Genomic DNA, 18005 nt, shown 5'->3' on the forward strand with positions numbered 1-18005 from the left:
ATTATTTATTTCAAACCCCTTTTTGTTTGTGAATTTCCTATCCATCAGACACTCCAAACTCCTTTCCATTGGGTGGCGGGAATGTACCTTTTAAGTTGATTTGCCAATCACCATTAAACCCTAGAAGAAGAAGAACATGTGGATGTTGGACATTTATAACGCAGATGGAAATTAGGATTTGGGTACTTTGTGTAAAGAGCTATACTCTTGCTTATTTTAATTAGACATTTAGTCTAGTTAACACTAGAACTCTCGGAAAACTATCACTACGACATGGCCATATCGGTCATTTTGACCGCTCATTCTAGTCTGCACTGAATGTCATTTTTGCCATAAAATATTTGCATTCAAATCTTCTATTGAGATTATAGGATGACTCTATGAATGTCGTCATATATTATAATGTGATCACACTAAAAAACTTCACAATCCTCAACCAAATCCCCAAGTTCTAAGAGAACTCATATGGGCGTACATACACGGTCGTTTAAAATGAAATAAATAAAACTTATATGTTTCATTTTTGTGTATAATTTTGCAAAAGCTACGTGACTGCACCAGAAGGTGTGTGCCTCGCTTTGTGTCTGGTGTTCTGTTTTAGGACACCGCCAAGCAGAAGAACAAAGGTTTGTCACCGCAGTGAAAATGTAGGGATGTTGCAACAGCAGCAAATATGGATTGATGCAGAATATTTTGTTAGATAAAAACATCTTGTGAATTTGAGAAATTATAACATTTATCCTTTTTCAATATATTTCTACGTTGGGACTTTACAAAGCTCAGGAGCTATATTTGGATCACACAAATCGCACCCACCACTGGAATCAAATTGTATCAATAAATGAATGTGTTTTGTTAGGAAAGGTAATACTAAACATCAGGACACGAAATTGAAATTCTTACGAATGTAAAAATTTATTATTTCATCGGCAACCACAAAACTTATTGGGTATTTAATAACAGATATTCGGAGTAGATAAAATGATGTAAAATTCAAACAAATTTGAGAATATAATAAGTAATAAAAGTTAACAATATGCATTTAATTGTAAAAATGTATTGTTAATTAATCAGTTTTCCTCCCCATTCCAGTTGTATTGTGATTAGACTGTGTGAACGAATTCTAGAATGTGTTGTTGCATGTTAAACTTGATTCAGCATGACCTAAAGTATATGCGGGACAGCACAGAGACAAAATGGGACAGTTTGCATCTCATGAGACACGTTAAGAATTCTTATAACAAGTAATGTCAATTACCTTCTAAAAAGTTTGAATTCACCTATTAAGCGCAAACAAACAATACAAATAACACAAGACTACAGGGGCCCGTTTCAATAAGGAGGTTCAAACAAGGTTTAACCTTGAACTCAGAGTTGGTTTACTTAACAGCTGATTTGAGTAAGTTATATCCACTCTGGTTAGGCTTACCTCGAGTTCCACAACTACAACAAGCAATGAGCAATGGATCTCCGATATTACGATTCACCATGGCAACGGCACCAAAAAAAGCAACATGGCGGCAGAAAGGCGCTTTACAGCGAGGCACACTTTCCACTCTGCATACAGTGGATTTACTAATGTGCTGAATATGACTTAATCATTAAATTAATAAATAGATAAATGTACCAGTAAACAAAAAAATGTATCATTAAATTAATGAAATAACAGAAATGATTCAGAAATTATAAAACAAATCTTAATTTCTCACTGCCGATCAGTGCTCTAATTATACAGTGAAGACGACATGGTGTATAGGACACATGTAGAGCGTCAGAATCTCGGTTAAGGTTAGAGTGATCACCGGCTCGAATCTAGCTCTTAGCAGTTTTGGGTTGGAATGGTTGCTCATCAAATAAATTGTGTATTACCTTTATCGCTTAATTTCTGCATGTATGTATTTATAAATTTCTTTATTCATACACTTTATTAAGTCATTTCTCATCGTCCATAGAAAATTGTGTTCTGATGTAATACACGTACGATGGCAGATGTTATTGATGTAATGATGGAATATGTTTAGATATATATAATTCACTGTAAAGAAAAATGGTACAGTTTTAATATAAATGCACAGGGAAATGACAAAATTCCACTCGGGTCCTAAATTGCTCTGCTGAAATCAAAGTACATCTCTATGAATTAATGCAGCCTATTCATGTACTGAATCCTCTATAAAAGCACATATGACATATTACTCACTAAGATGGTCTCTGTGTGATCAAAATGTGTGCCATCAATGACTGTATTAATGAATGAATGAGGTACACCACTTGCGTTTTGAAAGGGGGAGGAGATAGAAATAAACTCTAGGTTTACCAAAGAAAACCTGCTCCAGACCAGGTTAGATTCACATTGTAAGTTACTCTGGCTACTGACGCTGAGTATAAGTTACCTTTCCTTTAGAAACGGTCTTAAGTTACCCTGCTTTCTCGGGTTTGACATACCTCACATTCTGAAACGGAAAACCCAGAGTTTCCCTCATTTCAGGGTTAATATTCTCATAGTTTTCACTAAACGTCCTTTCTGAAACGAGCACTGGATGAATCTAAAAAATAAAGAAACAAAAGAAACAGTGGTTATTGAATAATGTAAGATGTATTCAAAATAAAATGATTTTTTGGGTTTTTTATGAAACACAACCAGTCAACATTTTCTTATCCTTTTTATCTTTTCAGAACAACAAAGAGTTACAAATCAGCATTTTAACACAACATTTGCATGGTTGGGCCCTGTTTCACAGCATAATCTATTACACATCTTATAACTCTAAACGGCGTTAGATGGATTTATTATAACAAGTGTGTGGCTTTACCTCGCAGACGAATGCTTGGGTGATTGACTCAGCTTTATATTCTGATCTGAGAACCGTTGACTGCGTTCTGTACACTTGCCATTAATTGTCCAGTGGAGGGCGATGTGTTAATGCATAACGATTGCGCTCATCAATGTCACTTTTTACTCAGTCCTCAGATCACAGTGCAGAAGTGGCAGGACAAATTCTTGTAGGCTACAACCGTATATATCTGCCCACAAAGCATAAAAAACAATGCAGGAATTAACATTTGAAGAATCAAGTGTCTGTATCGGGTAGTATCCCAATATTTGGAAAATGTTAAACAAGTTCTGCAAAACTAATGCTAGTTTGACAAACTACACATTGAGACACTGACAGTAATATTTATGCAATTATCCATTTTTACCCACTGAAAACTATTTAAAATGTATTTCTAAATAATTTTTCAATGCATTATTTTAGGATTAACAGACCAGGTTTAAAAATATTTTTTTTATTAGAGCCTTCTGGCAAAAAGCTAAAACATGTGTAATGTACCTAGGTTCCATTATAGCGGTTTGTGAATTCCCTATAGTTGTTAGGACTTATGATTTGAATATTCATTTAGACAATCCCAAAGATTTTTTTAACCCGTCATTTGTAAACTGATATTTTTGATTAGAAAAGTACCACAATTTTGCTTGGATTAGTCAAACATTGGTTATAAAGGGAACACAGAAAGTCTGTTACGTGGCATTTTTATACTAACAAAATAAGGAACGGATAGTGATAAATCAAACACTATACTGTATATGATAACATTGTGTAGGCCAAAAATCTGACGAAGGTGATGAAGTCACGTTCTAAAGAAACTGAAAAATCTTATATTGACAAGTTAAACTAAACATGGTTGACTTGGAGTTGTGTGTACCTACCATGCATTACCAAGCCAAAATCCTGCAAGTATTCTTCCAAATAACTGCTTAAGGTAGAAAGGCTTTGTGACATCGGAACCATAAAATGTAAAACATGTAAATGAGATGTGCAAGGCTTCTTGAAGGAGGACCACGTATATCACTTTTGAACAGTTTTATTCATCACTTGTCGTCATAGCCATTTCAAATTACAGTGAACCGAAGCCAAATTCCTTCACATTGAGGGGCCCAACAGATGTTTGGCAGACAAGCCAACTGCAAAAACCAGCACCAAGCCAACTCCAACTTGCCACAAATCCATCATTGCTAGACATGAACTTCCATGAAGCATTTGGAACCCAGAATCAAACTTTATACATTTGGAAATCAGGATGGCTCCGCCCCTCTAGTGATTAGTGTAATGGTTCTCTAGACTTGTTCATTTACCTAACCAGCTTGCAACAGGTGGGTGTTGTTGGACATTTATTTTGCAGATGGAAATCAGGATGTGGGTACTTTTTATTAAGAGATTTAGGGGTTGTTTCCCGGACGTGCATTAGCTTAAGACAGGCCTTGGTTAAATTAGGATATTTAAGTCGTTTTAAAAACATACTTTATAAAAAACATTGCTGGTGGATATCCTGAGACATAACAATCACATTGATATATTTTAAGATATCGGACTAGGCTTAAGCCCTGTCCGGGAAACCGCCCCATAGTCTTGCTTATTTTAATTAGACCTCTCAAGTTAAAACACAACCAACCATAAAGCACATCTGGACTTGTCTGCACTGCACAAACAAGTTCTCAAAGTAATTTTTTTAATTCTTTATGAAACACAGCCAGTCAACATTTTCTTATCCTTTTCTTTCTTTTCAGAACAACAAAGAGTTACAAATCTGCATTTTAACACAACGTTTGCATGGTTGTGCCCTGTTTCGTGACATTATCTGTTATACATTTTAAAGCTCTTAAACGCCCAAAACAACCTTAGATGGATTTATTCCATGACAAGTGTGTGGCTTTACCTCGCAGACAAATGCTTGGGTGATTGACTCAGCTATATATTCTGATCTGAGAACCGTTGACTGCATTCTGTACACTTGCCATTAATTGTCCAGTGGAGGGCGATGTGTTAATGCATAACGATTGTGAGCATCAATATCACTCTTTACTCGACCCTCCAATAACTGCGCAGGAGGGGCGGGACAAATACAGCATCAACCAATCGGCAAATACCTGTAGGCTACAACCGTATGTCTGTCTGCAATGTCTTAAAACAATGCATGAATTAACTTTTGAGGAATCGAGTGTCAGTGTCTGTATTGGGTAGAATCCCTGGACTACCACAATATTAAAAGAATGATAATTAAGCAAACTATCGGCGAAACTAATGCTAGTTTGAAAACTACACGTTGAGAAATTGATGGTAATAAAACGTAGGCTATGCAATAATTACCCATTTTAAACCACTGAAAACAATACAAAAAATATTTTGAATTTCAACGAATGCATCATTTTCAGGTAAAGCAGAGATCTGGCTTTTAAAAACATTTTATTAGAGCCTTCCGGTTTAAAAAGCAAAAACGTGTAATGGAGTACTTCCAGTATAGCCCTAAAGCGGTTTGTGAGTTCAATATAGTTGTTCAGTTATGACTTTGAGATCGTCTAAATGAATATTCAAAGCCTAAGATTTTTTTGGGTTAGATAAGTACCAAATTTTGCATTATGATTAGTCAAAGTCGCTTAATAGGACTAAGTGTTATAATCCTACTAGTTCAGCACAGTTGAATTACCCAATAGGACATTTCCGACACCTTATGCATGACAGAGGGAGCAGTTAATATAAATTTAGGAAACAAGGTCTGAGGTTTTACTGGGTTCGTAAGGTAGGCATCCGTCTGTGTTTGGGGGATAAATTAAATGCACACTTTTCCTAGTCATTCAGACACACATAACATGAGTTGTGATCTCCAGTGCCCCTGGTCTCGTATGGCACAACATTACAACGCAGTACCAAACGTACCAACCCGTTGGCTAAGGCCGTTATGACCCTACTAGGACAGTTATTGCATGCTCATTGCCCCAGTCCCTGAAGGCATTACAACACGTGGTCAATTATCACCCCATAGTGTTTTTCGTTTCAACCACAGCCAGTGGAGGAAAAAACTGCCGAAGTCAGTTTCAAAAAACTGAAAAATTTCTTAAAGGACAAGTAAAAAAAGGTTAACTTGCAGGATTTTCTAATTGATGCATGGCAGGTACAAAAAAGCTGTAAAAAGGCTTTGAGTGACATCAGTACAAGAAAATTTCAGACATGCAAAACCTTTTGAAGGATGACCACATAGACGATTTATATATCACTTAACAGTTTTATTCATCACTTGACGTCATAGCCATTTCAAATTACAGTCGACCGAAGCCAAATTCCTTCACATTGAGGGGCCCAACAGATGCTTGCTCCCACCGTAGATCTATGGAGAAGTCACGTAGTGAGAAACTTACAAGACCATATTCAGAATAATTTAAAGGCCATCCACGTGTTAACCCATACCTCCAAGAACCTGATCGCTTGCACTACTGCTGCTACAGGTTGAGTCACAGCAGCCACACACCAGATCAGATTCATCTGCAGACACCCACCTGCCAAACAAAGACACATCCTCAATGATAAACGTCACCCTACTGACCCAGTGAAGGCCATTTGGGCAAACATACCCATTAGGGGAGAACGAGCAAGCCTTCTGCTCAGGATTTGTTGGAGTGGCTACAGGGACTGCCTTCAAAATGCATGTGATGTAGACCTGCAAAGACAACAGGGCTCAAAACAGTGCACTTAATATACACTCAACTAAGGCAACTACATACCAGCCCAGTGTTCACTTGCTGGAACCTGAAAGCCTCGAGCTGAAACTGCAGCTTATCAATTTGAGTTCGAGGCAGGTAATGAGAGCTCGAGCCAGTGAACTTGGCATCAACCAGGCACCTGGTGAAGAAACAAGTTAAACACCCTGCAATACTTATAGGATAGGCTGGGTAAATGGACATGTCTTACCCATTATTCTCAATGAATGAGTATCTGGGGTCAGAGTTTACGTCAGGGGATGCAGTGGCTATGCAACGGTCCACAAACACACGGACAGGTACATGGTTGTACGTCTTCACGGAGGCCTCAATATTCACAATGTCACCCAGGAAGTATTGGTTTGACGGTCTCTCAAACTGCCACTCATCTGTTCCAAGGACAAAATAGACAAGGTCTACAAAAGGAAGTTGAAACTACATAAAAGCTAAAGCTCGAATACAAACCAGTCATAAGCTTGAGGGAGAAGACAAACCGCTCTTCAGCAACCTTAGTAGCTGTATATGGTAACCAAGAGGGCACCAGGACATTGCTGCTCACATTATGCATTCTGTAGATTATAGAAAAAAAAGTTAGTCACCACAAACTTCAAAATCTTTTATAAACGCACGAGTTTGAGTGTCGGCCACCTTGAACTCAGAACCTCACCTTGGATAGTGACACTCAATACTGACAACAGCACTACTACTCCTGACAATAGGAACATCATTTGAAGCCTCTTGGGGAGTATAGACCAGGGTGAAGGCATAAACAAGCTCATCTTCTGTCACCTAAAGAAACAAGAATGTTACTCAAATTCAGAACAAACACTTTTGGCAAGGAGAGGATCAGTCCCTTCACCGTTAACATGCTGCCACATCCATGCAGTTCTGACTCAAAGATGAGCACTCGAGCACTATCGTCCTGCCCTATTGGTCCACAGCCTCCCAGTGCAAAACCAGAAGCCATTAGTAGTGTTCCAGTCCCAAAGAAGTCTTCCATCACTTCCACATAGACTGAATTCTCACCGCACTGAGCCCCTACACTATTGGGAGAAACAGGGCGGCGCAGCTCAAAAGGAATCTCTGGCTGTACCGGTTCTTCTGGCAGTCTTGGAAACACCCACGTCAGTTTTTCCATCGGACCCTGCAAGAGCTGTTTAGACTGAACAACGACAGCATCTTGACCGGGCTTTCCACCAACCACACCAGGAGTCTGCATTGAAAACTGAGAAGGAAATCTCTGCGGCACAAGCATGGGGTTGTTGGTTTGCGGAAATTGAGGCATCCTGGTTTCACTCTGCTGAGGAACTTGCATATGTTTCAGCGTTTGAGCTGCTCTTCCTCGCCATTGTGCATCAGAAAAGCCAACTGCAAGGACAAGTACCAAGCAAACTTCAACTTGCCACAACCCCATAATTGCTAAACATGAGTTTCCATAAAGCATTTGGAACCCAGAATCAAAATTTATACATTTGGAAATCAGGATGGCTCCGCCCCTCTAGTGATTAGCGTAATGCTTCTCAAGACTTGTTAATTTACCTAACCAGCTTGCAACAGGTGTATGTATTCTGTAAGGAGATGGAACAAGTCCAGCAAAATTTGTATTTATTTATTTAAAGGAAACAGGATTGATAAATAGGATTTAGAATATATATATATATATATATATATATATATATATATTTATATGATTTTTGTATTTAATTCTTAATTATTTATTTCAAACCCCTTTTTGTTTGTGAATTTCCTATCCATCAGACACTCCAAACTCTTTTCCATTGGCTGGCGGGAATGTACCTTTTAATTGATTTGCCAATCACCATTAAACCCTAGAAGAAGAAGAACATGTGGATGTTGGACATTTATAACGCAGATGGAAATTAGGATTTGGGTACTTTGTGTAAAGAGCTATACTCTTGCTTATTTTAATTAGACATTTAGTCAAGTTAACACTAGAACACTAGAAACTATCACTACGACATGGCCATATCGTGTCATTTTGACCGCTCATTCTAGTCTGCACTGAATGTCATTTTTGCCATAAAATATTTGCATTCAAATCTTCTATTGAGATTATAGGATGACTCGTCATATATTATAATGTGATCACACTAAAAAACTTCACAATCCTCAACCAAATCCACAAGTTCTAAGAGAACTCATATGGGCGTACATACACGGTCGTTTAAAATGAAATAAATAAAACTTATATGTTTCATTTTTGTGTATAATTTTGCAAAAGCTACGTGACTGCACCAGAAGGTGTGTGCCTCGCTTTGTGTCTGGTGTTCTGTTTTAGGACACCGCCAAGCAGAAGAACAAAGGTTTGTCACCGCAGTGAAAATGTAGGGATGTTGCAACAGCAGCAAATATGGATTGATGCAGAATATTTTGTTAGATAAAAACATCTTGTGAATTTGAGAAATTATAACATTTATCCTTTTTCAATATATTTCTACGTTGGGACTTTACAAAGCTCAGGAGCTATATTTGGATCACACAAATCGCACCCACCACTGGAATCAAATTGTATCAATAAATGAATGTGTTTTGTTAGGAAAGGTAATACTAAACATCAGGACACGAAATTGAAATTCTTACGAATGTCAAAATGTATTATTTCATCGGCAACCACAAAACTTATTGGGTATTTAATAACAGATATTCGGAGTAGATAAAATGATGTAAAATTCAAACAAATTTGAGAATATAATAAGTAATAAAAGTTAACAATATGCATTTAATTGTAAAAATGTATTGTTAATTAATCAGTTTTCCTCCCCATTCCAGTTGTATTGTGATTAGACTGTGTGAACGAATTCTAGAATGTGTTGTTGCATGTTAAACTTGATTCAGCATGACCTAAAGTATATGCGGGACAGCACAGAGACAAAATGGGACAGTTTGCATGTCATGAGACACGTTAAGAATTCTTATAACAAGTAATGTCAATTACCTTCTAAAAAGTTTGAATTCACCAATTAAGCGCAAACAAACAATACAAATAACACAAGACTACAGGGGCCCGTTTCAATAAGGAGGTTCAAACAAGGTTTAACCTTGAACTCAGAGTTGGTTTACTTAACAGCTGATTTGAGTAAGTTATATCCACTCTGGTTAGGCTTACCTCGAGTTCCACAACTACAACAAGCAATGAGCAATGGATCTCCGATATTACGATTCACCATGGCAACGGCACCAAAAAAAGCAACATGGCGGCAGAAAGGCGCTTTACAGCGAGGCACACTTTCCACTCTGCATACAGTGGATTTACTAATGTGCTGAATATGACTTAATCATTAAATTAATAAATAGATAAATGTACCAGTAAACAAAAAAATGTATCATTAAATTAATGAAATAACAGAAATGATTCAGAAATTATAAAACAAATCTTAATTTCTCACTGCCGATCAGTGCTCTAATTATACAGTGAAGACGACATGGTGTATAGGACACATGTAGAGCGTCAGAATCTCGGTTAAGGTTAGAGTGATCACCGGCTCGAATCTAGCTCTTAGCAGTTTTGGGTTGGAATGGTTGCTCATCAAATAAATTGTGTATTACCTTTATCGCTTAATTTCTGCATGTATGTATTTATAAATTTCTTTATTCATACACTTTATTAAGTCATTTCTCATCGTCCATAGAAAATTGTGTTCTGATGTAATACACGTACGATGGCAGATGTTATTGATGTAATGATGGAATATGTTTAGATATATATAATTCACTGTAAAGAAAAATGGTACAGTTTTAATATAAATGCACAGGGAAATGACAAAATTCCACTCGGGTCCTAAATTGCTCTGCTGAAATCAAAGTACATCTCTATGAATTAATGCAGCCTATTCATGTACTGAATCCTCTATAAAAGCACATATGACATATTACTCACTAAGATGGTCTCTGTGTGATCAAAATGTGTGCCATCAATGACTGTATTAATGAATGAATGAGGTACACCACTTGCGTTTTGAAAGGGGGAGGAGATAGAAATAAACTCTAGGTTTACCAAAGAAAACCTGCTCCAGACCAGGTTAGATTCACATTGTAAGTTACTCTGGCTACTGACGCTGAGTATAAGTTACCTTTCCTTTAGAAACGGTCTTAAGTTACCCTGCTTTCTCGGGTTTGACATACCTCACATTCTGAAACGGAAAACCCAGAGTTTCCCTCATTTCAGGGTTAATATTCTCATAGTTTTCACTAAACGTCCTTTCTGAAACGAGCACTGGATGAATCTAAAAAATAAAGAAACAAAAGAAACAGTGGTTATTGAATAATGTAAGATGTATTCAAAATAAAATGATTTTTTGGGTTTTTTATGAAACACAACCAGTCAACATTTTCTTATCCTTTTTATCTTTTCAGAACAACAAAGAGTTACAAATCAGCATTTTAACACAACATTTGCATGGTTGGGCCCTGTTTCACAGCATAATCTATTACACATCTTATAACTCTAAACGGCGTTAGATGGATTTATTATAACAAGTGTGTGGCTTTACCTCGCAGACGAATGCTTGGGTGATTGACTCAGCTTTATATTCTGATCTGAGAACCGTTGACTGCGTTCTGTACACTTGCCATTAATTGTCCAGTGGAGGGCGATGTGTTAATGCATAACGATTGCGCTCATCAATGTCACTTTTTACTCAGTCCTCAGATCACAGTGCAGAAGTGGCAGGACAAATTCTTGTAGGCTACAACCGTATATATCTGCCCACAAAGCATAAAAAACAATGCAGGAATTAACATTTGAAGAATCAAGTGTCTGTATCGGGTAGTATCCCAATATTTGGAAAATGTTAAACAAGTTCTGCAAAACTAATGCTAGTTTGACAAACTACACATTGAGACACTGACAGTAATATTTATGCAATTATCCATTTTTACCCACTGAAAACTATTTAAAATGTATTTCTAAATAATTTTTCAATGCATTATTTTAGGATTAACAGACCAGGTTTAAAAATATTTTTTTTATTAGAGCCTTCTGGCAAAAAGCTAAAACATGTGTAATGTACCTAGGTTCCATTATAGCGGTTTGTGAATTCCCTATAGTTGTTAGGACTTATGATTTGAATATTCATTTAGACAATCCCAAAGATTTTTTTAACCCGTCATTTGTAAACTGATATTTTTGATTAGAAAAGTACCACAATTTTGCTTGGATTAGTCAAACATTGGTTATAAAGGGAACACAGAAAGTCTGTTACGTGGCATTTTTATACTAACAAAATAAGGAATGGATAGTGATAAATCAAACACTATACTGTATATGATAACATTGTGTAGGCCAAAAATCTGACGAAGGTGATGAAGTCACGTTCTAAAGAAACTGAAAAATCTTATATTGACAAGTTAAACTAAACATGGTTGACTTGGAGTTGTGTGTACCTACCATGCATTACCAAGCCAAAATCCTGCAAGTATTCTTCCAAATAACTGCTTAAGGTAGAAAGGCTTTGTGACATCGGAACCATAAAATGTAAAACATGTAAATGAGATGTGCAAGGCTTCTTGAAGGAGGACCACGTATATCACTTTTGAACAGTTTTATTCATCACTTGTCGTCATAGCCATTTCAAATTACAGTGAACCGAAGCCAAATTCCTTCACATTGAGGGGCCCAACAGATGTTTGGCAGACAAGCCAACTGCAAAAACCAGCACCAAGCCAACTCCAACTTGCCACAAATCCATCATTGCTAGACATGAACTTCCATGAAGCATTTGGAACCCAGAATCAAACTTTATACATTTGGAAATCAGGATGGCTCCGCCCCTCTAGTGATTAGTGTAATGGTTCTCTAGACTTGTTCATTTACCTAACCAGCTTGCAACAGGTGGGTGTTGTTGGACATTTATTTTGCAGATGGAAATCAGGATGTGGGTACTTTTTATTAAGAGATTTAGGGGTTGTTTCCCGGACGTGCATTAGCTTAAGACAGGCCTTGGTTAAATTAGGATATTTAAGTCGTTTTAAAAACATACTTTATAAAAAACATTGCTGGTGGATATCCTGAGACATAACAATCACATTGATATATTTTAAGATATCGGACTAGGCTTAAGCCCTGTCCGGGAAACCGCCCCATAGTCTTGCTTATTTTAATTAGACCTCTCAAGTTAAAACACAACCAACCATAAAGCACATCTGGACTTGTCTGCACTGCACAAACAAGTTCTCAAAGTAATTTTTTTAATTCTTTATGAAACACAGCCAGTCAACATTTTCTTATCCTTTTCTTTCTTTTCAGAACAACAAAGAGTTACAAATCTGCATTTTAACACAACGTTTGCATGGTTGTGCCCTGTTTCGTGACATTATCTGTTATACATTTTAAAGCTCTTAAACGCCCAAAACAACCTTAGATGGATTTATTCCATGACAAGTGTGTGGCTTTACCTCGCAGACAAATGCTTGGGTGATTGACTCAGCTATATATTCTGATCTGAGAACCGTTGACTGCATTCTGTACACTTGCCATTAATTGTCCAGTGGAGGGCGATGTGTTAATGCATAACGATTGTGAGCATCAATATCACTCTTTACTCGACCCTCCAATAACTGCGCAGGAGGGGCGGGACAAATACAGCATCAACCAATCGGCAAATACCTGTAGGCTACAACCGTATGTCTGTCTGCAATGTCTTAAAACAATGCATGAATTAACTTTTGAGGAATCGAGTGTCAGTGTCTGTATTGGGTAGAATCCCTGGACTACCACAATATTAAAAGAATGATAATTAAGCAAACTATCGGCGAAACTAATGCTAGTTTGAAAACTACACGTTGAGAAATTGATGGTAATAAAACGTAGGCTATGCAATAATTACCCATTTTAAACCACTGAAAACAATACAAAAAATATTTTGAATTTCAACGAATGCATCATTTTCAGGTAAAGCAGAGATCTGGCTTTTAAAAACATTTTATTAGAGCCTTCCGGTTTAAAAAGCAAAAACGTGTAATGGAGTACTTCCAGTATAGCCCTAAAGCGGTTTGTGAGTTCAATATAGTTGTTCAGTTATGACTTTGAGATCGTCTAAATGAATATTCAAAGCCTAAGATTTTTTTGGGTTAGATAAGTACCAAATTTTGCATTATGATTAGTCAAAGTCGCTTAATAGGACTAAGTGTTATAATCCTACTAGTTCAGCACAGTTGAATTACCCAATAGGACATTTCCGACACCTTATGCATGACAGAGGGAGCAGTTAATATAAATTTAGGAAACAAGGTCTGAGGTTTTACTGGGTTCGTAAGGTAGGCATCCGTCTGTGTTTGGGGGATAAATTAAATGCACACTTTTCCTAGTCATTCAGACACACATAACATGAGTTGTGATCTCCAGTGCCCCTGGTCTCGTATGGCACAACATTACAACGCAGTACCAAACGTACCAACCCGTTGGCTAAGGCCGTTATGACCCTACTAGGACAGTTATTGCATGCTCATTGCCCCAGTCCCTGAAGGCATTACAACACGTGGTCAATTATCACCCCATAGTGTTTTTCGTTTCAACCACAGCCAGTGGAGGAAAAAACTGCCGAAGTCAGTTTCAAAAAACTGAAAAATTTCTTAAAGGACAAGTAAAAAAAGGTTAACTTGCAGGATTTTCTAATTGATGCATGGCAGGTACAAAAAAGCTGTAAAAAGGCTTTGAGTGACATCAGTACAAGAAAATTTCAGACATGCAAAACCTTTTGAAGGATGACCACATAGACGATTTATATATCACTTAACAGTTTTATTCATCACTTGACGTCATAGCCATTTCAAATTACAGTCGACCGAAGCCAAATTCCTTCACATTGAGGGGCCCAACAGATGCTTGCTCCCACCGTAGATCTATGGAGAAGTCACGTAGTGAGAAACTTACAAGACCATATTCAGAATAATTTAAAGGCCATCCACGTGTTAACCCATACCTCCAAGAACCTGATCGCTTGCACTACTGCTGCTACAGGTTGAGTCACAGCAGCCACACACCAGATCAGATTCATCTGCAGACACCCACCTGCCAAACAAAGACACATCCTCAATGATAAACGTCACCCTACTGACCCAGTGAAGGCCATTTGGGCAAACATACCCATTAGGGGAGAACGAGCAAGCCTTCTGCTCAGGATTTGTTGGAGTGGCTACAGGGACTGCCTTCAAAATGCATGTGATGTAGACCTGCAAAGACAACAGGGCTCAAAACAGTGCACTTAATATACACTCAACTAAGGCAACTACATACCAGCCCAGTGTTCACTTGCTGGAACCTGAAAGCCTCGAGCTGAAACTGCAGCTTATCAATTTGAGTTCGAGGCAGGTAATGAGAGCTCGAGCCAGTGAACTTGGCATCAACCAGGCACCTGGTGAAGAAACAAGTTAAACACCCTGCAATACTTATAGGATAGGCTGGGTAAATGGACATGTCTTACCCATTATTCTCAATGAATGAGTATCTGGGGTCAGAGTTTACGTCAGGGGATGCAGTGGCTATGCAACGGTCCACAAACACACGGACAGGTACATGGTTGTACGTCTTCACGGAGGCCTCAATATTCACAATGTCACCCAGGAAGTATTGGTTTGACGGTCTCTCAAACTGCCACTCATCTGTTCCAAGGACAAAATAGACAAGGTCTACAAAAGGAAGTTGAAACTACATAAAAGCTAAAGCTCGAATACAAACCAGTCATAAGCTTGAGGGAGAAGACAAACCGCTCTTCAGCAACCTTAGTAGCTGTATATGGTAACCAAGAGGGCACCAGGACATTGCTGCTCACATTATGCATTCTGTAGATTATAGAAAAAAAAGTTAGTCACCACAAACTTCAAAATCTTTTATAAACGCACGAGTTTGAGTGTCGGCCACCTTGAACTCAGAACCTCACCTTGGATAGTGACACTCAATACTGACAACAGCACTACTACTCCTGACAATAGGAACATCATTTGAAGCCTCTTGGGGAGTATAGACCAGGGTGAAGGCATAAACAAGCTCATCTTCTGTCACCTAAAGAAACAAGAATGTTACTCAAATTCAGAACAAACACTTTTGGCAAGGAGAGGATCAGTCCCTTCACCGTTAACATGCTGCCACATCCATGCAGTTCTGACTCAAAGATGAGCACTCGAGCACTATCGTCCTGCCCTATTGGTCCACAGCCTCCCAGTGCAAAACCAGAAGCCATTAGTAGTGTTCCAGTCCCAAAGAAGTCTTCCATCACTTCCACATAGACTGAATTCTCACCGCACTGAGCCCCTACACTATTGGGAGAAACAGGGCGGCGCAGCTCAAAAGGAATCTCTGGCTGTACCGGTTCTTCTGGCAGTCTTGGAAACACCCACGTCAGTTTTTCCATCGGACCCTGCAAGAGCTGTTTAGACTGAACAACGACAGCATCTTGACCGGGCTTTCCACCAACCACACCAGGAGTCTGCATTGAAAACTGAGAAGGAAATCTCTGCGGCACAAGCATGGGGTTGTTGGTTTGCGGAAATTGAGGCATCCTGGTTTCACTCTGCTGAGGAACTTGCATATGTTTCAGCGTTTGAGCTGCTCTTCCTCGCCATTGTGCATCAGAAAAGCCAACTGCAAGGACAAGTACCAAGCAAACTTCAACTTGCCACAACCCCATAATTGCTAAACATGAGTTTCCATAAAGCATTTGGAACCCAGAATCAAAATTTATACATTTGGAAATCAGGATGGCTCCGCCCCTCTAGTGATTAGCGTAATGCTTCTCAAGACTTGTTAATTTACCTAACCAGCTTGCAACAGGTGTATGTATTCTGTAAGGAGATGGAACAAGTCCAGCAAAATTTGTATTTATTTATTTAAAGGAAACAGGATTGATAAATAGGATTTAGAATATATATATATATATATATATATATATATATATATTTATATGATTTTTGTATTTAATTCTTAATTATTTATTTCAAACCCCTTTTTGTTTGTGAATTTCCTATCCATCAGACACTCCAAACTCTTTTCCATTGGCTGGCGGGAATGTACCTTTTAATTGATTTGCCAATCACCATTAAACCCTAGAAGAAGAAGAACATGTGGATGTTGGACATTTATAACGCAGATGGAAATTAGGATTTGGGTACTTTGTGTAAAGAGCTATACTCTTGCTTATTTTAATTAGACATTTAGTCAAGTTAACACTAGAACACTAGAAACTATCACTACGACATGGCCATATCGTGTCATTTTGACCGCTCATTCTAGTCTGCACTGAATGTCATTTTTGCCATAAAATATTTGCATTCAAATCTTCTATTGAGATTATAGGATGACTCGTCATATATTATAATGTGATCACACTAAAAAACTTCACAATCCTCAACCAAATCCACAAGTTCTAAGAGAACTCATATGGGCGTACATACACGGTCGTTTAAAATGAAATAAATAAAACTTATATGTTTCATTTTTGTGTATAATTTTGCAAAAGCTACGTGACTGCACCAGAAGGTGTGTGCCTCGCTTTGTGTCTGGTGTTCTGTTTTAGGACACCGCCAAGCAGAAGAACAAAGGTTTGTCACCGCAGTGAAAATGTAGGGATGTTGCAACAGCAGCAAATATGGATTGATGCAGAATATTTTGTTAGATAAAAACATCTTGTGAATTTGAGAAATTATAACATTTATCCTTTTTCAATATATTTCTACGTTGGGACTTTACAAAGCTCAGGAGCTATATTTGGATCACACAAATCGCACCCACCACTGGAATCAAATTGTATCAATAAATGAATGTGTTTTGTTAGGAAAGGTAATACTAAACATCAGGACACGAAATTGAAATTCTTACGAATGTCAAAATGTATTATTTCATCGGCAACCACAAAACTTATTGGGTATTTAATAACAGATATTCGGAGTAGATAAAATGATGTAAAATTCAAACAAATTTGAGAATATAATAAGTAATAAAAGTTAACAATATGCATTTAATTGTAAAAATGTATTGTTAATTAATCAGTTTTCCTCCCCATTCCAGTTGTATTGTGATTAGACTGTGTGAACGAATTCTAGAATGTGTTGTTGCATGTTAAACTTGATTCAGCATGACCTAAAGTATATGCGGGACAGCACAGAGACAAAATGGGACAGTTTGCATGTCATGAGACACGTTAAGAATTCTTATAACAAGTAATGTCAATTACCTTCTAAAAAGTTTGAATTCACCAATTAAGCGCAAACAAACAATACAAATAACACAAGACTACAGGGGCCCGTTTCAATAAGGAGGTTCAAACAAGGTTTAACCTTGAACTCAGAGTTGGTTTACTTAACAGCTGATTTGAGTAAGTTATATCCACTCTGGTTAGGCTTACCTCGAGTTCCACAACTACAACAAGCAATGAGCAATGGATCTCCGATATTACGATTCACCATGGCAACGGCACCAAAAAAAGCAACATGGCGGCAGAAAGGCGCTTTACAGCGAGGC

The 18005-nt window shown here is 37.8% G+C and overlaps 2 protein-coding genes across 2 annotated transcripts; both read right to left on the reverse strand.

Moving 5' to 3' along the window:
• Positions 1-5917: 5917 nt before the first annotated feature.
• On the reverse strand, positions 5918-8018 carry LOC306894717 (zona pellucida sperm-binding protein 3-like). The gene is made up of 8 exons (XM_079457450.1): positions 7392-8018; positions 7200-7321; positions 6998-7101; positions 6744-6921; positions 6557-6674; positions 6407-6492; positions 6243-6331; positions 5918-6162 (listed from the first exon to the last, which is right to left on the reverse strand). The coding sequence occupies exons 1-8, from the start codon at positions 7974-7976 to the stop codon at positions 6095-6097; spliced, it is 1350 nt and encodes a 449-aa protein (XP_079313576.1). The 5' UTR covers positions 7977-8018; the 3' UTR covers positions 5918-6094.
• Positions 8019-14147: 6129 nt separating this feature from the next.
• LOC306894718 (zona pellucida sperm-binding protein 3-like) lies at positions 14148-16248 on the reverse strand. The gene is made up of 8 exons (XM_079457451.1): positions 15622-16248; positions 15430-15551; positions 15228-15331; positions 14974-15151; positions 14787-14904; positions 14637-14722; positions 14473-14561; positions 14148-14392 (listed from the first exon to the last, which is right to left on the reverse strand). Exons 1-8 carry the CDS (start codon positions 16204-16206, stop codon positions 14325-14327), a joined length of 1350 nt encoding a protein of 449 aa, XP_079313577.1. The 5' UTR covers positions 16207-16248; the 3' UTR covers positions 14148-14324.
• Between the last annotated feature and the right edge of the window lie 1757 nt (positions 16249-18005).

The sequence above is a fragment of the Barbatula barbatula genome (assembly GCF_947034865.1).
Source record: "Barbatula barbatula genome assembly, chromosome: 5".
NCBI lineage: Eukaryota > Metazoa > Chordata > Actinopteri > Cypriniformes > Nemacheilidae > Barbatula > Barbatula barbatula.